Source organism: Mastigoproctus giganteus, chromosome 7 (assembly GCF_048544385.1).
Source record: "Mastigoproctus giganteus isolate SK-2022 chromosome 7, ASM4854438v1, whole genome shotgun sequence".
Taxonomy (NCBI): Eukaryota; Metazoa; Arthropoda; class Arachnida; order Uropygi; family Thelyphonidae; genus Mastigoproctus; species Mastigoproctus giganteus.
In genome coordinates, this window is record NC_143581.1 from 72,840,087 (window position 1) to 72,863,879 (window position 23,793).

Consider the following 23,793-nt stretch of genomic DNA (forward strand, 5'->3'; position numbering starts at 1 on the left):
ATTATCTGTGGTAAAGGACCAGTTCCATTTATTTCCAATCCATTGCTGACTGGTAACAGAAGACTCGTGGACCAGTAACATGCACGATGAATTGGAAATTCGTTGTGGACTGGTAACAAACAGTTTGCTGACCAGCACTGGTCCCCAGGCACACTTTAAGTAGCACTCGTCTAGATAATCCTGCGTTACTTCTTTAACCAGTGATGCCATTATCTTTCTTGGAAAAGAATTTAAACTAACAGGTCTGTAATTACTAGTGTCACCGTTTGATCCTCGTTGGGAATTAGGGATACATTCACACATCTCCAGTCCATGGGGACCTCTCCTTAATCCAGGAATTCTTTCATACTTATGGCTAATTGTTTGCTTACTTCCTTGCTGCCTCTCTTAATATAATTGGATAGATCCCATTCACCCCAGTTGCCTTTCTTGTGTTTAACTTCAACAATTTCTCTTGCAATTTCCTCTCAGTTGTTGAAAAATCATTTAGCTCATTGTTAGAATTTGATAAACTTCTGGCCTCCACTTCCCTAAAGAATTCTTTTTGTGAATGTAGAGGCAAATACTCATTCAGTTTGTCAGCAACCCGAGCAGGATCATCAACAAATTGAACCATCAATATCAAGTGGACCAATTTGATTCATCCCCTACCTTCTAGTGTTTACATAAGTAAAGAAGTCTCTGCCTTTTATCTTTGAATCCTTTGCCAAAGATTTCTTAATTTGCCTTTGTTTACCTAACCTCCTTTGTGACTTTATTACAGTTTAGTTTATATCTACCTGAGGCTTCTGTGTCGCCTGATAATTTATATGCATCTCATACATTTTTATTCTCCACCACTAGCCTCGTTAGTTCATCTGACATCCATTTAGGCCTAAAGTTTGGAACGGTACTTCTTAGTTGGTATGAAAAGCCTGGTAGCTTCCATGATTAATTCCTTGAATACTTCCCATTTAGAATTTTCTGATAATTAACATCAACATTGACCGGAACTTGTGTGATCAACACACAAGTTCCGGTCAATATCTAGAAAGTTAAAATCCCCCATTATAAGACATTCTGATTTACTGGTTCTGATCCCTCATTATAAGACATTCTGATTTCTCTGTAGAGTTGTTGTACTCATCAGAGTCATTAGGCTTATAACACACTCCTAGTCTCATTTTTGTTTTCCCAGTGTTATGTCACACCAAACTTACTCAACATTGCACTAGCCACCTGTGTCAACTGGATGGAGTGCCTTAGATTTTATGTACTTCTTAACTAAGAGCATAAACTTTCCTTCTCTCCTATCCACTATTCTTTCTGTTCACATTGTACTTGCCATATTCAAATTTTACATCCCTTATATCTGAATGGCACACATCTCTGATATCCCAACATTGTCTGCATTTCATGCCTCAACTAGCACTTCAAATTCATCAAATTTATTTACTGTACTCCTAGGATCAGTATGCGAGTATACATATACTTGTTTTTACTCTTAGTTACCTACCTCAACACTGCACATGTATTTACTTGTTTCAGGATGAGTTTCAACAGCCCTTGAAATCCCCAGCAACTTACTTTCCAGGCTGCTTCTCATTCCAGTAGAAACAGTGCAAGAATCACTTTCACCTCTGCTTGCGGCTATTGTTAATCTATTAGTCAGTGTATTCTCCCAAGCTGTCTGTTTTCCTACCCACCTAATACTAACTTGATTGCAACAGCAAATATTCTCACATCCCCCCCCCCCGGTAGAAGCAGTCTCTCTCTTGTTGACAATCCCATTCCAAACTGAGAAAAATCCTTCCCTCTTGAGCCTAGCACACGTTCTCTGCAGGGCCAAATTGATTGAGAAGACTGTCATATACTACCTCCTATGATGTCTGGTCAGAATTGAAGATACTTTCAAATGTAACCATAATTTGAATATTTTTTTCAACATTGCCCTGTACTTGTTAAGTCTGCAGATCTTCTACTCTTAATGTCATTGTGCCAGTGTGTACAACAATGTAACCTTAAAAGATGTCTGCTCTGTAATATCATCAACGTTTGCCAATGGCAGACATCCCCTGATCTTATTCCACCAAACCTTTTTTGCACAATATATTTCCCATTTTCCTTACAGTAGAGTCACAGACAACAACTAGCTTTTGTGAGAGCAGTGCATTCTGCCTTGAGGGTTGCCGCTATGTTGCCTGATGAACATTGCAAGCTCTGGTGTTAATTTGGGCAGCTGAGATCTTGATGGAACTCCAATTTAAATCCTTCGAGTTATTAATCAATTCCAGTTATTAATCAGCCCAAACTAGAATTTGAATAGACTAGGAGTAGAAGTTTTGCTTCTTGTCCAAAAGGTAGTTGAGCATTCTGGCCAACTACCTTTTGGACAAGAAGTGATTACTGCATCACTGTTATATTGACGATCTCGGTAAACCACCTCCTGCCATTTTTTTTTTTTTTTAATGTAAACCCTAAACACGAGTGGTATTAGAACCTATAGTACTTAGTACCATGCTTGGGTTGGAGGTTGAGAAGATGAGAGAAGATGTTTGTTGACACTAGACTCGAACTTCTGTAGACTGTAATTTTCAGGAAAGACACATGAAAGAAAGTTGTTCCAGAAAACGGCAGTTGAATGAATAAACGAGGAAGATGAAAAGTTGGTTCTGTGAGTTTGAAGTTGGACAGTAAATGGATGTTGGCTGGTGGCGGCACGTGTTAGGACTGTTTTAAAAGAGGGAGCAGGAATTATAGAAGTCAATTCAGAAGAACAGTGCCCATGGAAGTATCTGTAGGAGAGGCACGCAGCAGAAACAGTACGTCTATGAGAAAGCGAGTGGAGAGACTCTGTTAGAGATGAATCATTAATTAACTTAACTGCCCTCTTCTGAATGGAATCTATAAGCCTGAGAGAGGTTTTGGGGCCACCACCCCAGATGTGGGAACAATATTCCATGGCAGGGCAGATTTGCGATTGATACAGACTGAGCAGCTGTTTGGAAGAAAAGTAATGCCGAGAGCGAAAGAGAAAACCAAGTTTTTTAGATGCAGAGGAAGCAATATTTGTAATGTGCTTGTGCCAAGAGAGAGATTAGAAGTCAGGGTAATCCCCAAAAGAGATATATCATTTTTTCTAGAAATCGGAATGTCACTAAAGATAAGCATAGGAGCAGAAGAATCCTTTTTACGAGATATACGACAAGACTGAGTTTTAGAAGGGTTGAAATCAACTAAGTTGTCTTTGCCCCACTGGAGAATTACCTGAAGATCGGCATTTAAGGAATTGGTAGCAGATTTTCGAGAAGTTAATGCTGATTGAGCAGGGCAAGGTTTCTCAAAATGGAAAGTAGAATGCAATGTGCTATCATTGGCAAAACTATGGATAAGATTTCCAGTCAATGGAAGAAGGTCATTAATATACAAGAGGAAAAGAGTGGGAGAAAGAACTGAACCTTGGGGGACACCGGCATTAGTGGAGAAGTTAGAAGACAGAGAGCCATCACCCTCAGTGAGCGATCAGAGAGACAATTGGATAACCAATTAATAAAAACAGTTGGCAAACCATAAGATGGAAGCTTGTTTAGAAGACCTTTATGCCAAACACGATCGAAACCCTTTGAGATGTCAAGAGCAATTACTTGTGTTTCACTGAACCTTTCCATTGAATTAGTCCATAAATGGGTAACATAAGCCAGAATATCACCAGTGGATTGACACTGACGGAATCCATACTGGCGATCGTTGATCAGACGGAAGGTCTCTAGGTAGTTTAAGAGTTGGCGGTTAATTGATTTCTCCATTACTTTAGAAAGAGTAGAAGTAATTGCAATGGGACGATAATTGGATGGGAGGGATTTGTCACCCTTTTTAGGGCCGACCGGGCTAGCCAGGTGGGTAAAGTACCTGCATGGCAACCCAAAGGTCGCGGGTTCGAATTCCGCCTCGGGCTTGGATCAAAGTACTGCAAAAAAAAAACCTTGGGAGGTGCATTATGGCCACAGAAGCCGATGCGCCAACAACTACGAAAAAAAACCAAAAAAAACCCCCTTTTTTAGGAACTGGCTGGATATGAGCAAATTTCCAAGCAGAAGGAAAAACACCTTTGGAATAAAAGAGTGAAAAAAGGCGGCAAAGAATAGGAGTAAGTTCAGGAGCACAGGTTTTGAGAACAAGTGGAGAAATACCATCAGGACCTGGAGTTTTCTTAGCATCAAGATTCGTCAAAATCCTTCTGACATCCTTTTGATGGAAGACCACAGGGGGCATTGAATGGAGCGTGTTGGGAATGGTGGGAGGTGTTTTACCAAGATCATTAATACACGAGTTGAAAGAAAAATGTAATGCTAGCCAGTCAGCTTTATCCTTGGCTTAAGTGACAACAGAACCATCTGATTTGGACAGAGGTGGGAGCAGAGGCGGCAAATAGCTTTGGCAAGGGACCAGAATGCTCGGCTACCATTAGGGCAAGAAGCAAGTTTTCTACTCTTAGCCTGTGCAAACTCTAGTTTGCACTGATTAATAACTGCTTTACAATTGTTGCGAGCTTTGGTGTACGCAGAAAATGACATTGAAGAATTAGAAACAAGCCAATTATGATATGCAACATTCTTCTCTTGAACAGCCTTAGCACATTTATTGGAAAACTAAAGTTTAGATAAAGGACGAGATTTTAAAGTGGAGTGTGGGATAAAGGATTCCATTCCTGCAAGAATAATTTCACTGGCACGATCTGAGCAAACGTTGACATCAGAAGATTTGAAACAGTAATCCGACCAAGGAAAAGAAGAAAGGAAATCTCGTAGGTCATCCCATTTTGCATTCTTGTAATGCCAAACAACACGAGGTTGGGAATAGCCATGAGATAAAGGTTCCATTGGAGAAGAGACAATCACCAAGTTGTGATCTGAAGTGCCTAAACGACCACTCACTTCGACCGTGTACTTAGAAGGGTTGTTTGTGGGAAAAAGATCAACCATATTGGCTGTATGATTAGGATTATCCGGTATTCTTGTAGGTAAATGAACAATCTGTGCAAGGTCATTAGTAATTGCAAAAGCCTCAGCATCTCGACCAGCTGGGTCGGTGTGACTAGAAAACGGAAGCCAGCTGGAGTTGTAAACCTTAAAATCACCAAGGAAAATTACGTCACTGTTAGGAAAGTTGGACTGGAGAAAGTCCAGTTGCAAAGAGAGGAAGTCAAAGAGCTCCAAGTGATTAGTGGAATTGGGAGAACGGTAGAGACAACTGATGAATTTGACACAATGAGGTAGAGAGATTTTAAGCCAGAGAAGATCAAAGAGAGGAGATTCCAAATTGCCAAGTCTCTGACAGGGAATATCAGAACGGACATATGCACAAGTACCACCTTTGAGGCGAAAGGAATCATACAGCGAATAATTTGGGCATCTGAGATGAGCAGTAATTGAATCAACTGATAACTGAGATTCTGTCAGAAAAAGTACATGGGGTTTGGCAGACTGCAAGTGGAAATGGACATCGTTGAGATTAGAATTGAGACCATGTATATTTGTGAAATGAATTTGGAAGTGCTTAGGAGGTTTAGATCTTTTTGCAGATAAGCTTGCTCTATTAGTTTGCCAATTCATGGTGTATTCAATAGTAAGAAAAAGTGGATGGGACATGATGTATGAAGTAATGAAATTTTTGGATATGGTGTACACATGGTAAGAATATACCCAGATCCTTGACATAACGTGGCCTCGACAATGCTCCCCGCATACACACTACTTGGACTCCCTCCAGTCACTATCTGGCAGAGTAGAGGTAGCAAGATTATACACCAGCTGATCTGGAAGCCTCCTAGAAAGTTACCAATAGGTTTGGTCCGGTGTACTAACTAGCAGCCGGCCTGCGAACACCGTTTTAGAGCTGTACCCTCGAAATGTAAGGAATATTGGATCTCGCCACGATCTTCATCATAACCTCAAAAGTAATTAATCATACTGCATGATGGAAGAGATAGGGAAGGGTTGACCGGAACTTAGCTCTAGAGACTAAACATGGGTTCCACCACTTCAGGCCTCCAATAAGCAAAGTGGTGGTATTGCACCAGTTGATGAGAGTCATCTACCACCTAGTACTGCCAGGTAACATAGAGGGGCGGCATTCCTCCATGTGGTGAGGGCACCACACCTCGTCCCTTGCTTACGTTGGTTCACACCTGGGTGGCCGCTCACCATGTACTTGTGCATGGAGGTTATACCCAGGATTACTAACAGTCCCACCATTGTGAAAGTGCAAGCAGAGGATTTTGCTGTCAGAGACCGTCCGGATTTCGCCGAAATTGGGTCCACTTGACTTGAGTGTCACCCGAATATCAGTTCCATCAGCGTTATAGACTCTCAGGTAGCAAGTACAGCTTGTCTGGCCTATCTGAGAGAATGTCTGTGACAAACTCAATTTCCAGTACACACCACTCTGTGCCTTCTATGGTCTTCTCAAGAAAGCTTTAGATCCTGATGGTATTTCTCCACTTGTTCCCAAAACTTCTCCTGATCTTGCACCTGTTTTGTGTCACCTTTTTACACTTTGTTATTTTACTGGTGTTTTTTCTTCTGCTTGGAAATTTGTTCATAACCAGCCAGTACCTAAAAGGGTGACAGATCCTTCTCATTGAATTATTGTCTCATTGCACTTATCTCTAATCTTTCCATTGCACTTCTCTAATCTTTGCATCCTTTGCCAAAGATTTCTTAATTTGCCTTTGCTTGCTTAACTTCCTTTGTGACTTGATTACAGTCTGGTTTATCTACCCTAGGATTCTGTGTCACCTGATAATTTATATGCATCCCATGCATTTTTGTTCTCTGCCATTAGTTCATCTGACATCCATTTAGGCCTAAACCTTGAACAGTACTTCTTAGTTGGTATGAAAAGCCTAGTAGCTTCCATGATTAATTCCTTTAATACTTCCCATTTAGAATTTTCTGATATTAACATCATTAGTTGTTCCCACTGTTTAGAATTTAGAAAGTGTCTGAGACCACTATAGTCTCCTTTATGAAAGCAAAAACCCTTCCCTTTAACTTTGTTACTAGTTATATCTTTAAGTAAATCCCACATCAGTACACTGTGATCATTGCCGCCTTGTAGTTGCTGTATCTGCAGATTCTTAATGTGTGAAAAATCACTGTTGATGATAACTGCCAACTCCTAAACTATCTCGAAACCTTTCATCTGATTTTTCCTTCTATCAGTGATTGGCAGAATGGATTCCATCAGTGTCGATCCATGAGTGATATTTTGGCTTATATTACCCATCTGGGTATGAATTCAGTGGAAAGTTTGGTGAGACTCAATCAGTTGCTCGATATTTCTAAGGCTTTTGATGGCGTTTGTTATAAAGGTTTTCAAAGCTTCCGTCTTTTGGATTGCCAACTGTACTTTGCAATTGATTATTCAGTTCTCTCTCTCTCTCTCTCTCTCTCTCTCTCTCTCTCTCTCTCTCTCTCTCTCTCTCTGACTGACTGTTTACTGTTGGTGATGCTAAATGGCTCTGTCTTCTAACTTATTTGCTAATGCTGGTCTTCCTGAATGTTCAGTTTTTCCCTGTAGTCTTTTATGCTTATATATATTAATGACCCTCTTTCACTGACTGGAAATCCTATACATAGTTTTACTGATCACAATATATTGTATTTCGCCTTCTAGTGTGAGAAATCTTGCCAAGCAACTTGACAAACACCTTCGTCTTCTTGAATAGCCACCACCACCAATTCCTTAAATGCTGATCTCCAGGTGATACTCCAGTGGTGCAAAGAAAATGTAGTTAATTTCATTTGCTTTAAAACCCAGTCATAATTTTTATCTTGGAAAAAAGGGTCTATTGCTCCTGTGCTTATCTTTGATGATATTCTGATTTATGGGCAACATCACTTATCTCAATTAGGGGATTATGCCGATTTATAATCTCCCTTTGCACGAGCCTATCACAAATATTGCTTCCTCTGTATCTAAAAAACTGAGTTTTCTCTTTCACTCTCAGCATTACTTTCTTTCTAAATAACTACTCACTCTGTATAAATTTAACATCCACTCTACCAAGGAATATTGTTCCTACATCTGGGATGGTGCCAGTAAACTTCTCTTAGGTTTTTAGACTTCATTCATAAGGGAATGGTTAGGTTAATTAATGATCCATCTGATAGAAATTAATGACCCATCTCTCCCTCCACTTTGTCTCATAGACATTCTATTTTTGCTTCATGCCATTTCTACAGATACTTCCTTGAGCACTGTTCATCTGAATTGGCACTAGTAATTCCCCTACTCTGCTCCAAACACGTATAGACATGTGCTACAGTCAGTTGGCATTCATTTACTGTCCAACTGCGAACTCATAGAATCTATTTTTCTTCTTTCTCATTTGTTCTTTCAACTTCTGTTTTCTGGAACTACCCTCCTTCACATGTATTTCCAAAAAAATTGCAGCCTGTAGAAATTCAAGTCTAATGTCACAAGTATCATGTTCTCAATCTTTGATCCACGCAGTGATAAGTACTGTAGGTTCTAATACCTTTAATGTTTGGAGTTTACTTAAAAAAAAACACTTCTATCCTGGTATTATATATAACATAATTAATGGTTGTTGAGTATCTTGAGTTTTTTTGCATAGCTTATTGCACCTTTTTTTGGCCACATGTATGGAAAAGCCATGGTTGAAAACAGCAGACCAGAAAGCAATTCCCCACTCCCCACAGGAGTGGTCTAAAAAATGCACCGTCAGTTTTAAAGAATCACTGGCAAGAGATTCCAAAAGGGAATGCATAATAAAAGTTACCATTTGGATGTTTAGGTAGAACGATCACCAATTCATTCTTGTTTTTTCGAATAGCTCTAGAACTACTGATTGTTTGGTTGAATGGTTAGTGATTGTTTACCTATTTGGAAGTGTTTAATGGAACTATTTTGGAGTTTAGGGCAAGAGATTAAGTCAGTTTTGGTAGGAGGATCTTTAAGAGGAAGAAAGTACTTGAAATTGACCCGAAGTCCTTTAGTCAGGTGGGATTATTTCTTCAGAGCTTTTCATCATCCTTTCAAAAAGAGCATAAAAACATAGCACTTTTAAAGCAACCAGTTCCTTAATAATCTATTAAACCCCAGGGGCTCACATTTGGTGAGTATGGGCTTGGCACACCCAGGGTCCTGAGCTGGATATCATCATTCTTCTCTTCCTTGGTGATTTCCTTCTACTTCTCTCTCTCTCTCTCTTAGGGTAAGTTAGAATTTTTTTTTTTTTTTTTTGTTGGTTCAGCAAAAGCCTCAGGCTTCCTTGCACCATATGGCTAATGATAACAATCATGGAGTGCTCCTTGTGCCAAATTTTTTCATTACACACTAATCATGTTTCAGAACACATTGGGAACATATATATACAGATGATTCTAAGCCCCCAGGCGCATGTGGGTGCAGCAGCTATTTCCATTGTGTAACAAAATCCCTTCCACTGGAATGCAGCATATATTCATTATACCTTTATGCTATTCAACTTGCATTAAAGGAAATATGTCACAAACCACCACACCCCACAGTGATTTATTATTTATTCTGATTCCTTCAATGCAATCTTAGCTATTCAGGGCAAACATCCTTGTCAGACAAGCCGACCGGGCTAGCCAGGTGGGTAAGTGCCTACCTAGCAACCCAAAGGTCGCGGGTTCGAATCCCACCTCGGGCTTGGATCAAAGTATTGCAAAAAACATTGTGAGGTGCATTATGGCCACAGAAGCCGATGCGCCAACAACTACTACCAAAAAAAAAAAAATACCTTGTCAGACAGGAAATTACCATGGTTATCAATTGCTGCCATAAACTATGTGCAGAAACAACACTTTGTGGAATCCCAAGACACACAGGAATTCCAGGCAGTTAGACAGCAGACAAAGTTCATAACTCATCAATCCATATAAAAACTACTGACCCTATAAAAAAGAGCAAATGAAGTTGAGTGGCCCTGGTTACAGAGAAGTGACATCCGCAACAAACCACATGAAATAAAACCTAGTTTTCCAGGCAAAATGCATGCAAATGAAAATGCAGAGAAGTAGTGCTTACAAGACACTCATCTTATCTACTATCACCTGTTAGTAAATGAAAAACCCTCTATGCATAACATGTTAAGTTCAGCCTACTGTAAATACTGTGGATTGTATTTCACTGTAAGCATAACACATCTGAGAAAATGAGTTACATATAAATTCCTAGATAAGACAATTTGGTCTTAGATGCCATTGTTTCATTAAACCCTTGCACACATACACTTCAGAACCTTTTCTAACTTCAGTGCATGCATTACTTGAAACTGTATCAGAGTGTCGTTTCCTTTTTCACTTTTACCTAGTAGTAAATGTCCACTAAATATTAATTCACTTTCTGAGGTGGTGTGTTGTACCAACTTTCAGCACACACACAGATGACTAGCCCTTTTCCTTCCAGTGCATTTTAAATCAAGTATCAACAAAATCGAAAATATGAACATTAATTGCAAAAAATGAATGTTAAACATTCATAAATACCGCATTCCAAACCACGTGCATAGCTATACAATACAGTGTACTCTGCTTTATGATATTAATCAGTTCCAGAGACACCATCGTATCATTAAAATATCATAATGTGAACCCAATAACACATTGTTTTTTGGTAATTTGTTTCAAGTTCTCAGAAGTTGAAATTTTCGCTGTATAACTAAGCTCTCTCTAAAATGTAATTTTTAAGGTCACGTGCATGATCTTAAGGCCATAAAAAGGTCGTGAGCATTAGTTACCAAGGCCATAAAAAGGTCGTGTAAATTGTATTAGTTACCAATTCAAATCATTAAAATGCACTACACTTTCATCATCATATGTTCTGTTATAAGAATCAATTTTAAAGGCCTTTGTGATATTTTTCTAAAGCACATTTCTGGAGGTCACTACCATAAAACAATAAAAACAATTTGCACCTTCCAGTTTATTGGGCTTTTCTGTTACTGCAAGCAATTATAAATGGGTAGTAAACTCGATCTTCTTGCATTTGCAAAAATACCGATAGCTGGAACTATGTGGTTTCCCCTTTACTGAAATCTTCAATCGTATAAAAAACAAATTTTCAGAATCTTCTCTTCATTCTTTTTTTTTAAAGCTTCGTAAACTTGTTACTCCACGCAAATCGTGTTAGTTGCAATTTGTGTGTGCTGTTAAAAAATGCTTATGCATGCAATCGTGAAATTTATAATTAAAAGAGAAGATTATCTTGGAAACAAACGCTTCTTGAAACATTTCTGAAGAAGACGACTCCTTGTACAACAAATCAACGAGTACTGAGCCAATAATGAGTGATCAACGAGTGTGCATTTAGTCGATGATGACGAAGAATAAACGATCTTTAACATTTGTAAGTCGTAAATAATTTCTCTATTATTATAATTTACTTGATTTTACAGGCTACGTTTTCATTTCTTTCAATAAATCAATCTTTGTTTAAACATAAACTAATTAGCTAGCTAATTTCATTGTTGAGAACGTAACCCCTATTTTTAACCTTATATCTATAGGAAATAAATTCCCGCTTTACGAGTGCGCGCTAGGAACGAATTAACTCGTAAAGTCGAGAATTACATGTATTTAAGATGCATTGACTGGTAATAGGCTATCCTGTAGCCACAAAAATATCATTGCTATTCTGATTTTTAAGCCTTCCATAACAGGGGTAGCATTAAGTTCTTGCATTAATGTTAAGTGCCAGATTGTTTTCTGAAGGAATTTCACGTGCTTTTAAATTAGCCAAAATGAAATGTCTCATATTATACCTTGCTGAGCTATCTTCTGATACCGATCCTATGAGCAAACTACTTTCGATCTGAGAACTCTTAATAAAAAAAAGAAAGAAAAAAAGTGATTCCAGCAATATTTCATAATGGGATATAGCTTGGAATCAGTTTGATTACTATCATGTGTAGCAATTGAAAATGGCAGATTTTTCAGAGCTATCACTACCTCTTCTTTTCCATTATGTACTATTTCGCTAACAGTGCATATTGTTTTTATTTACTAACAATTTCTGTTCTTCAACAAGCTTAATTATTATTATTTTTTTTTGATGTTTTACTGTTGAAACTTATTTCTGAACAACGTATTGGCATGTATAACACTGTCATTTTACTTTAAAATGCTACATCTATTTGCCCATTTCTTTCTGTACTACTATGTACATTATTCATTGTTCTTAGCTTATTGTTTGCAATTGTATAATTAGATAGTGGTTCCGACACTTTAAATTGAAGAATCATCTACCTCTTGTATATCTACATATACAAGAGGTGGTCAATAAGTATTTACCCTCACTTTGAAATATTTGAGTTCGGGATTTGATATTATGTATATATAATACTAAGTCTGATAAGTTAATGTATATTTATTTGTTTTTCTAAATACATTGGTTACTGAACTAGAGCTGTGAATACAGTGAGAGATGGTATGTTGGAAAAGGTTGAAGACAAATCTGTTAAAAAGTTGTCATTTCCAAAGAAGCAGAACAGATCCATGAGGAGATGAAAGCTATATATGAGGAATATTGTCCTAATATGAGACTGAAAAATTGGAAAAGATATTTCAAAGGAGCAAAACAGATCCACGAGGAGTTGAAAACTATATATGAGGAATATTGTACCTAATATGAGACTGAAAAATTGGAAAAGACAGTTCAGGTGCAGGCAGAGCAGTGTGCATGGGGACCCAAGAGAAGATCCATTTCAGCCAAAGACCTTGCCATTGTTGTGGATAAAGTGGAGTAGATAGTCCCTTGAAAGAGATGAGCTGAATATAAATTTTATAGCAGAGAGAGAGAGAGAGAGAATGTCTTTTTTTTTTTTTTTTTTTTGACAAAATTGTGACAATATGTGAATGTTGAATACATCACTATGACCCTGAAACTAAACAGGTGAGTAAATCATGGATACATTCAAATTAACCAACCACAAAAAAGCCAAGGTTTAATTGTCTGCCAAGAATGTAATATTGTCAGTCTTCTAGGACTCTAAAGTTATCATCCTTTCAGATTAGCTCCCATAAGGTAACAACATCACTGGAGATTACTAGAAACCAGCAAAAGTTAAGAGAGGCCATGGGGTTGAAGAGTGAAGGGACTTGGATGTATAACACTGGTGCATAACCAAATACTGGTGTATAACCAAAGGTGCCCACCTGCTAGCTAACAGTGGCGCCTCCATAGCCAGGTGGGCAGGAGCAGCAGTGCGTAGTACATGCTTCTTGATTAGACCGGGGTTCGAGCCCGTGACCACCAAATACGGAGGATGCGGAAAGGTCAGGGAATGACCACTGCATATCCTCGGAGCAATATGGCCTTAGTTGCTAATGCTCCTAAAAACCAAATAACAACAACAACAACAGCTAGCTAACAGTGTTTCTCCTCACAGGGCCGCTTACATAGTAGACTTTGAAATTGGACCTGGTTTTTTGAAAATCTGCAGCACCCAACTTATTCTCCCAACCTCTCAGCTTCAGACTTCTTCCTCTTCATTTTGAAGAGGAAGAAGTCCGATGGTGTGAAATGAAAGAACCATTATAGGGCCACATATTTCAGACTGATGAAGAGGCGATTAATGAAGTGGAAGCCTAGTTTTCTGCTCAAATTGAGGAGTTCTGTTCAAGAGGCTTGAAAGAGCAGATCCATAGATGAGGAAAAATGTGTGTAGCTGTAGCTACATAGAGAAGGATGAAATTGCCAACAAATTTCAAATCCTGACCTCAGATACTTCTAGACAAGGGTAATTATTTATTAACTGCCCCTTTCACAGTACCTTAAACAAATGTGTTTTCTAGATTTTATAATGCATGGAAATTCTTGAGTATATACATGCCTTCTTAAACATAAGATTGTATTTCTTCGGCTTCTTTAAGGATGTTATTAAGTTTTTATACAAAGAAAACAGTTTAATATTAAGACTATATCTAACATTTCATTTTACCCATTCCACATGTTTTATTCAACACTGACTATCACACCTGATGATGAAAAATGAAATATCATGCACACATTTCCAAAACTATTTTAAAAATTTTGAATTTAACGGTTGAGCTATTTTTACAGGTTTATTTTGGGAAACAGTAGAGAAAAACTATGTTTTGATAGTGAGAAGCTGAATTAGTCATTAAAATGGTGTCTACTGTAAATTTTGCTGTTATATTAAGTATATCCAGCTCACATGATAATCCCAGATATTTGGAATGATAATAAAAAACTTATTTAAATTATGAAATATTCTTTGTAGATAAGTAAACCTTGGTAAGATAGAACCTAAAATGAAGCATATATGGTATATTAATTTGTATTGTATTATATTATATTTATTTTTTATTTGTTGATCCAGGCATAGAGGAAGAGATCACAGACATATTTGCCCAGCTCATCATCAAGTGTATAGTAGCACAGTTTCACCTAATGCAGATGAAAACTTTGAGGATTTGAAATACCATAATCAAACATTGAACAAAACAGAATTTAAGGTCAGTTAAAATCTTTAATTGAAGGTATGATTAATGGTCTTATCTCATAATAGTATTAGGCCTTTAATGTTTTTTTGTATGATGGACATTAATTTTAATAAACAGTTGCTAGAACAGAATTATAGTGTCATATTACCTCACAGAAATCTGAAATGTTATTCCTGGGAAAAAGTGCATTTTCATTATTAAGTAGTCTTGTTTTTTCTAACATTTACAAATAAATTAAATACAAAATGAAAGCAATTACAAGTATATAGTAATAGTAATAGATGCATGTGATGCAAGAAAGCAAGCGTATGAGCTCGTGTAGCATCAGCTGAAAAAAAATAAAAAAATAAAAAATTCACACAACCATTCCCTCTAAAAGTTTGTCCAGTTCCTCCTTGAATTTATTTAAGCTATCAACTTCTACAACGACAGATGGAAGTTTGTTCCAGAAATTAACCACCCACTGACTAAAGACAAATTTCTGCACATCTGTTCTACAGCTGTCTTTCCTCAATTTGAATTTATGCCCCCTTAGGTTCGTAATCTGAGCAAGCAGAAGAATCCCATCCGAATTTAGCCTTCTCAACCCATTCAAGGCCTTATAGACCTCAATCAGATCATCTTACAGGTGCCTAGTCTCCAGCTGCTGCAATTTGCAGAACTTAAGCCTCTCTTTGTAAGAGGACCCCTTTGTTCCCCTCACCAATCTTTTTGCCCTTCTCTGTACACGCTCAAGCAAATCTACATCCTTCCTAAAATGAGGCCTCCACACCCGTATGCAGTACTCAAGGCATGGCCTGACCATTACCTTATATAAAGGGATAATCACCTCCTTTTCCTTGCTAGCAAAATTCCTGTATATCATTGACAAAATACCATGACCTGCTCTGGCAGCCTATCTGCATTGTTCAGAAAACTTCATATCTGACTGCGCAATTACTTCCAGGTCTTTTTCATTTTCTACCACCCTATGTGGTACCACACAGTTGGTACGTTTCTCTGGGTTACTTCTACCCATATGCAGTTGCTTCAGTTGCTTCAGTGATATTTCAGTTGCCACTTCTCAGCCCATCTGCTCAAATTTTCTAGATCTTGTTCCAGTAGTACACTGCCATTACTGTCATTAACAACCCTGCCAACCTTTGTATCAGCTGCAAACTTCGACACTAAGCCTGATATACCTTCATCAGTATCACTGATAAATATACAAAATAACCGTGGGCCGAACACTGAACCCTGTGGGACACCACTAATAACATTAGTCCACGAAAAGCAGTGTCCATTGATTACCACTCTCTGTCTTCTCCCACTCAACCACCCTTTTATCCATTGTAGCAACTTACTCTTCATACCATTCTGTTCCAATTTGTACAGTAGTCTTCCATGCACAACAGTATTAGCATTAGCATTAGTAGAGGCATTTGATGCAAGAAAGCAAGCTTATGCAGCATCAGCCAAAAAAAAAAAAAAAAAAAAAAACCACTTCCACTTCACCCCTCTGTTCGTTCAAAATACCTGTCCAGCTGAGCCTTAAACTTATTTAGGCTATCAACCTCCACCACAAGGGACGGAAGTCTGTTCCACCAACCAACCACCCGCTGGCTAAAGGCAAATTTCCGCACGTCTATCCTACATCTGTCTTTCCTCAATTTGAATTTATGCTCTCTCAGGTGATTCTTCCGAGCCAGAGGAAGAATTCCATCAGCATTGAGCATGCTTAAACCATTCAAGGCTTTATACACCTCTATCAGATCACCTCGCTGGTGCCTAGTCTCCAGACACTGTAATTTGCAAAACTTAAGCCTTTCTTCGTAAGAGCACCCCTTTGTTCCATTCACTAATCTTGTTGCCCTTCTGTGTACTCGTTCCAGCAGCTCTACATCCTTCTTGAAATGAGGCCTCCAGACCTGTATACAGTACTCTAGGTGTGGCCTGACCATTGCCTTATACAATGGAATAATCACCTCCTTATCCCTGCTGGAAAAATTCCTGTATATCATTGACAATACTCCATGAGCTACTCTTGCAGCCCGTCTGCACTGCTCAGAGAACTTCATATCTGCCTGCACAACCACCCCCAAGTCCCTTTCATTCTCTACCACTGTCAGTGTAGTACCACAGAGTTGATACGTTGCTTTGGGGTTGCTGTTTCCCATATGTAGTACTTTACATTTGTCAATGTTAAACTTCATTTGCCACCTCTCAGCCCATCTGCTCAACCTTTCCAGATCCTGTTGCAGCAGCATAGTGTCAGTAGTGTCCTTGACAACCCTGCCAACCTTTGTATCGTCTACAAACTTAGACATTAAGCTTGATATACCATCATCAATATCATTTATAAATACAGAAAACAATAATGGACCCAACACTGCGCCCTGAGGGACTCCACTAATAACATTAGTCCACGATGAGCAGCGTCCATTGATTACCACTCTCTGTCTTCTCCCCCTCAACCACCCCTTTGTCACAAGTGTCACAAGCTTTCCTGAAATTGAAGTATATGATATCAAAATTATACTTGTCACAGTAAAACTTTTTGTTTGGTGTACACATTTTGTATCCACATGCTGTGCTGATGTTACACAGTAGTGGCATATGATGCAAGAAAGCAAGCTTACAGCATCAGCAAAAAAAAAAAAAAAACTTTCCACTCACCTCATTGCCTTCTGCCCTAGTAATTTTCTACATCTTAAATTTATTCAAGCTACCCACTGTGTGTGTATACCTGATTAATTTTTTTAAGAATTATTATTACCTGAAAATATTAACCATCAAAAATATGAATTAAGCCTATTAATTTTTTTTTTAATTTCTATAAGTTGTAACAAATTTTAGCAGATATTTGTGACAACTTTTAAAAGCAGCTTTTCTTGCTTATATCTGTCTTATATCTTGCAAAAAATAGTTTACTGCTACTATGCATATCTTTGGTGATACTCCAGTTAATGGACAAGATCACGTATCTCTATTAGAGATTACTTTGATTTCTAATCTCACTTGGCATAAACACATCACAAATATTGCATCTTCTGCTGAAAGGGCATTCCTTTTTGCTCTCTGCTTACCTTTCTTCTAAATAATTGCTCACCCTGTACAAATCTCAGATCTTCTCCAACCATGGAATATTGTTCCCACATCTGGGGTGTTACCTCATAACCTCTCTCAGACTTCTAAACTCCATTTAAAAGAAGGCATTCAGTTAATTAATGACTCATTACTTACAAAGTCTCTCCTGAATGAATGTCTATATCTCATAGACATTCAGTTTTTGCTGCATCCATTTTCTCTAGATACTTCCATGGGCACTTTTCTTCTGAATTGGTATCTGTAATTCTGTCACTCTCTTCCAAACCATTCCAAACATGTTCTGTAACCGGTCAGTATCTATTTGATGTCCGACTTTAAACTTGCAGATCCCTGGTTATCCCTTCTGCTGTTTTTCTGGGAAGATCACAAATTCAAGTCTAATGTCAACAAGTATTTTCTGTCTTCTCAACCTAAACCCATACTTGGTACTAAGTACTGTATATTCTGATACTTTTTGCATTTGAGTTTTTGTAAAAAAAAAAACTAATATACTAATACGTAGCAAAAAAGTTAAACATGTCTTATCTTATCTTCCTTCACGGATTAGGTGATCCGCCTGTTCCGATCTCGAAGAGGTCTGCCCATCTTTTCTTCGGTCTTCCTCTGTCTCTTTTTCCTTTTGCTCCATATGTTTAAGCTAATTTAGGGAATCTGTTATCTTCCATTCTTTCTACATGTTCTTTCCAACTTTGTCTATATTCTATAATTTTTTCATTAATTGAGTAAATCTTTAATTCCTTTCTAATATTTACGTTTGTTATTTTATCTAATTTTGTACATCCTTTAACATATCTTAAAAATTTTATTTCTGCAGCTTGTGTTCTATTAATGTCTCTTTGTTTTGGTATCCATGTTTCAGAACCATAAAGAAGTGTTGGTATTGCCATTACTTTGTAAAATTTCAATTGTGTTTCTTTCCTTGTTTTCTTAGCCAGAGTTCTTTTTATTGTTCCACATATATTTTGAAATTTCGCCAATTTCTGGTTCATATCTTCTTCGACATCATATGTTATATCACATCCTAAATATTTAAAATGTTTTACTTGTTCTAATATTTTATTGTCTAGAACTATTTTTGTTTTCACTGTATTTTTACCCTTAAAAGCCATTGTTCTAGTTTCCATTGTTGATATTTTAACTTTATATTCTTCTGTTATTTGGTTTAATTTAAATACTGCTCTTTGTATATTATCTTCACTGTCTTGAATAATTACTTGATCATCTACAAATAACAGTGTATTAATCCTATTATTTGTATTTAAATATATACCTGTATTAATTTCTTTCCATTTACATATCATATCCTCGATATATATGTTAAACAGCATTGGTGACAAGCTACATCCTTGGTTTATTATTCTTTCTTCTGTTAATTTATTACCTGTATCTATTACTATTTTTGTTCCTTGATATAAACTCTGTATTAATTTTGTAAGATGCTTTGGTATCCTTTATTACTCAATATGTCCCATAGTTTTTGTCTGTTTACTCGATCAAATGCTTATTCATAATCTATAAATGCTAAATGCGTTTCTAAATTAAACTCTTTTAGTTTTTCTATTATTTATTTTAATATAAATATATTATCTGTACATGATCATCTTTTTCTGAATCCTGCCTGTTCTTCTATTAATATTTCATCAGAGATAATTTTAATTCTATTATTTATTATTTTGCTATACATTTTATATACTGTATTTAGTATGCTAATCCCTTTACAATTCTTTATATCATTTCTATTTCCTTTTTTAAATATTGAAATAATTTTTGCTATCTTTCATTCTTCTGGTAATTTATATTGTTCCCAACATTTATTAAATAAATTTAGTGTCCTGTTTTTAAAAAACTTCCTCCATACTTGATCAGTTCTGCATTTATACCATCCATTCGTACTGCTTTCCTATTTTTTGGAGCTTTCAATGCCTTTTCCAATTCCTCCTTCGTTATCGGTTCTATGTCATTAACTGGGTCTAACTGTATCTCTTCTATTTGATATGTTGGATCTTTCCACTATCCTTCATAATATTTTTTCCATTGTTCTTCCTTTATTATATTTATTCTTGAAGTGTCTTTCTCTGTGCTATTCAAGTGATTCATCATTTTATATGTCAAATTTTGTCTTCCGTGAACATCATGTTCTATTGTGCTTAGAAATATATCCCATGACTCTGCTTTAGCCTTCCTTATTATATCTTTAGTTTTATTGTGTTCTTATTTATATATTTCTTCATTCTCACTTGTCCTGTTTTGTATATATTTAAGATATTTATCTTGTACTGCTTTAGCTATTTCTTCATTCCATATCTTTAACCCCCCCTCTTCTTATAGTTTTTCCTGAATTGTCCTAGTGTATCTTTTGCTATCTTTTGAATTATATTATTCCATTCTTCTTCCATTTATTCTCTCTTCGATGTTTTACTTATTTCGTCTTTAATCCTTTTTTCATATAAATTTTGTATACTTTCTTCTTGAAGTAGATATACTTTGTAACCCAACTCCTCCTTCCCCTGTTTAATAGCTTTTCTCTTCTTCCATTTAGCCCATAACTATTTTTCAAGCCACTAAAAATGATCTGAATTAATATCATATCCTCTAAACACCCTAGTATCTCGACATTGTTTTGCTAATTTTTGATTTTGTATTACGTAGTCTATTATTGATTGTGTACCTCCTGCTGACCATGTATATTTATGTATATCACGTTTTCTAAAAAATGTATTTGTTATCTTTAAATTATTTAATGTTGCAAAATCTCTTAATTTATATCCATTTCCATTTACTTTATTTTCTCCATAACATCCCATAATATTTTTTATTGGCTTATTCCCTACCCGAGCATTATAATCTCCCAAAATAACTACATGGTCCTTTTTTACCTTCTTATCTTGTACTTTTCGTAACTCTAAATAAAATTTATGTTTCTTCCTCTTTTCCTTCTTCTGGAGCATAAATTCCAATTATACATAAATAGCCTCTGTCTAATTTAAATCTTACTGTTATTATTCTATTATTTATAAATGTGTAGCTCTGTATTTTGGTTTTCCATATCCGATCTATTAATATTGCTACCCTTCCACTAGCTCTTTCCTTTTGATCTACTGTACTGTATATCATTGTATAATAATCATAATCTTTCGTACCTTTTAATATTTTTTTTTTGTTTTTGTTATTACTGCTATATTTACTTTATTCTGTTTTAAATGTTTAAGTAGTTCGACTTCTTTATATCCAACATGTACAAAAATTAAAAGCATTTTAATTTTCACATAGGTTAACTATCAGTGGATCATTGAATTATAACATTGCGTCAGTGAGTATCACCGGCAAACATGCTGTTTTGAGCAGCATGTTTGCAGGTGATTTTTGGTATATACAAAAATACATTATATGCCAAAAATCAATGTTACCTTGTCCGAGTTTTTAATGTTGGCTCTTCTATTGTACACAATTTTAAAGGACTAAATGAACAGTTGAGACAATTGAAGGTTGTTTCATTGTTCACTCTGTCTGTACTTTAAAGGTTTATATAATTTTTGTTATTTTATTACATAAAATAATAGCTAGACAAAATATAAAACAAGATTTGATAAAATAAAATAATATTTGATAAAAATATATTTTTGAAAGTGATGGACAAAAAAAAAAGAGAAGGATTTTTCTGTTTAAGGCAAAAGCTTCTTTGAGTCAGTGAGACCAAGATAAAAGAGGGAATTTTTGTGAATCCTCAAATCAAATTGCTATTCCAAGATAAGGAATTCACCAAAAAATTAAATGCTACAGAAATAAGAGCATGGAAAGCATTCTAAAATGTCTGCCAGAACTTTTTAGGCAATGAGAAATCACAAAATTACAGTGAAATTGTGGTTGAGCTAATTTTTGCATACAGAGAGTTGGGATGCAAAGTGTCGTTAAAGCTTCATTTCCTGTATTCCCGTTTAGACTTTTTTCCTGAAAACTTGGATGCTATCTTCGATGAACACTATGTAAACCAAGACATTTCTCAAATGGAAAAAAAGATACCAAGGAAAATGGAGTCCCAAATATGTTGGCAGACTACTCTTGGAATCTCATACTGGAGATGCCAGTGGATGATTATAAAAGGCAAAAAATGACAAAATAAGTGTTTTGTTATCAGTTAAATATTTTTGTAAAAGGTTAATAGATGCATTGTTCAATATTTAGAACTGTATGTAACATTCTCTTAAACTATATGAACGCTTTTTTTTTTTTTTTTACTAGAAACTTAGATTTTGATTTTTAATCTCTTCTCTTTTTAAATTGGTGGGTGTTACAGCAATATGGTTGCTGTTTTTTTTGCTGACCAGTGTTATCTGTGATGGGTGAACATAACAGATATTTTTGTATTGGTTACCATTAGCATTTAGCATTAGCATTAGTAGAGGCATTTGATGCAAGAAAGCAAGCTTATGCAGCATCAGCCAAAAAAAAAAATAAAGTAAAATAAATAAATAAAAAATAACCACTTCCACTTCACCCCTCTGTTCATTCGAAATACCTGTCCAGCTGAGCCTTAAACTTATTTAGGCTATCAACTTCCACGACAAGGGATGGAAGTCTATTCCACCTACCAACCACCCGCTGGCTAAAGGCAAATTTCCGCACATCTATCCTACATCTGTCTTTCCTCAATTTGAACTTATGCCCTCTCAGGTGATTATTCTGAGCAAGAGGAAGAATCCCATCAGCATTGAGCATGCTCAAACCATTCAAGGCTTTGTACACCTCTATCAGATCACCTCGCTGGTGCCTAGTCTCCGGACACTGTAATTCGCAAAACTTAAGCCTTTCTTCGTAAGAGCACCCCTTTGATCCATTCACTAATCTTGTTGCTCTTCTCTGTACTCGTTCCAGCAGCTCTACATCCTTTTTGAAATGAGGCCTCCAGGCCTGTATACAGTACTCTAGGTGTGGCCTCACCATTGCCTTATACAAGGGAATAATCACCTCCTTATCCCTGCTAGAAAAATTCCTATATATCATTGACAATACACCATGAGCTACTCTTGCAGCCCGTCTGCACTGCTCAGAGAACTTCATATCTGCCTGCACAACCATCCCCAGGTCCCTTTCATTCTCTACCACTATCAGTGTAGTACCACAGAGTTGATATGTTGCTCTGGGGTTGCTGTTTCCCATATGTAGTACTTTATATTTGTCAATGTTAAACTTCATTTGCCACCTCTCAGCCCATCTGCTCAACCTTTCCAGATCCTGTTGCAGCAGCATAGTGTCAGTAGTGTCCTTGACAACCCTGCCAACCTTCGTATCGTCTGCAAACTTGGACATTAAGCTTGATATACCATCATCAATATCATTTATAAATACAGAAAACAATAATGGACCCAACACTGAGCCCTGAGGGACTCCACTAATAACATTAGTCCACGATGAGCAGTGTCCATTGATTACCACTCTCTGTCTTCTCCCCCTCAACCACCCCCTTTATCCATAGCAGCAATTTGCCTCTAATGCCACACTGCTCCAATTTGTGCAGCAGTCCCCCATGTGCAACAGCATCAAAAGCCTTTCTAAGATCCAAGTATATAATATCAAAGTTATTCCCTGCATCCAGTTCTTTTATGACTGCATCATAGTATCCAATCAAATTGGTCAGGCAAGACTTCCCCTTAACAAAACCATGCTGTGTCCGAGCTATAACTGAAGTCTTGTCTAGATGATCTTGCAGTGCTTCTTTAACCAGTGCCTCCATTAATTTTCCAGGAACAGAAGTTAAACTCACAGGTCTATAATTACTTGTGTCAGTCTTTGATCCTCCCTTGTGAATTGGGTCACATTTGCACATATCCAGTCCAAGGCAGCTGTCATAATTATGGCTAAGGGTTTGCTTACTTCCTTTGCTGCCTCCTTTAATATAACTGGATAGATCCCATCCACCCCAGGTGCCTTTCTTGTGTTTATCTTCAACAATTTCTCCTCCACTTTACTCTCAGTTATTACAAGATTCTCTAGCTTACTGCTAGAGTTGAATACACCTCTGGCATTCCCCTCTCTGAATAACTCCTCATGTGTGACTGTCGATGCAAAATATTCATTTAGTTTGTTAGCTACCTGAGCAGGGTCATCAACAGTTGACCCCTCGATATCAAGTGGACCAATATGATTCATCCCCTTCCTTCTAGAGTTTACATAAGTAAAGAACTCTTTGCTGTTTTTCTTCGCATCCCTT

General features: G+C 36.8%; 1 protein-coding gene across 2 annotated transcripts in view; it reads left to right on the forward strand.

Moving 5' to 3' along the window:
- Positions 1–23,793, forward strand: part of LOC150082990 (uncharacterized) — a 389,813-nt gene that overhangs the window by 67,024 nt on the left and 298,996 nt on the right. For both annotated transcript variants that reach the window (XM_090376961.1, XM_090376963.1), the window contains exon 2: positions 14,375–14,510. In XM_090376961.1, coding sequence (XP_090233087.1) covers positions 14,375–14,510 — 136 coding nt within the window. The remainder of the gene's footprint in view (positions 1–14,374; positions 14,511–23,793) is intronic.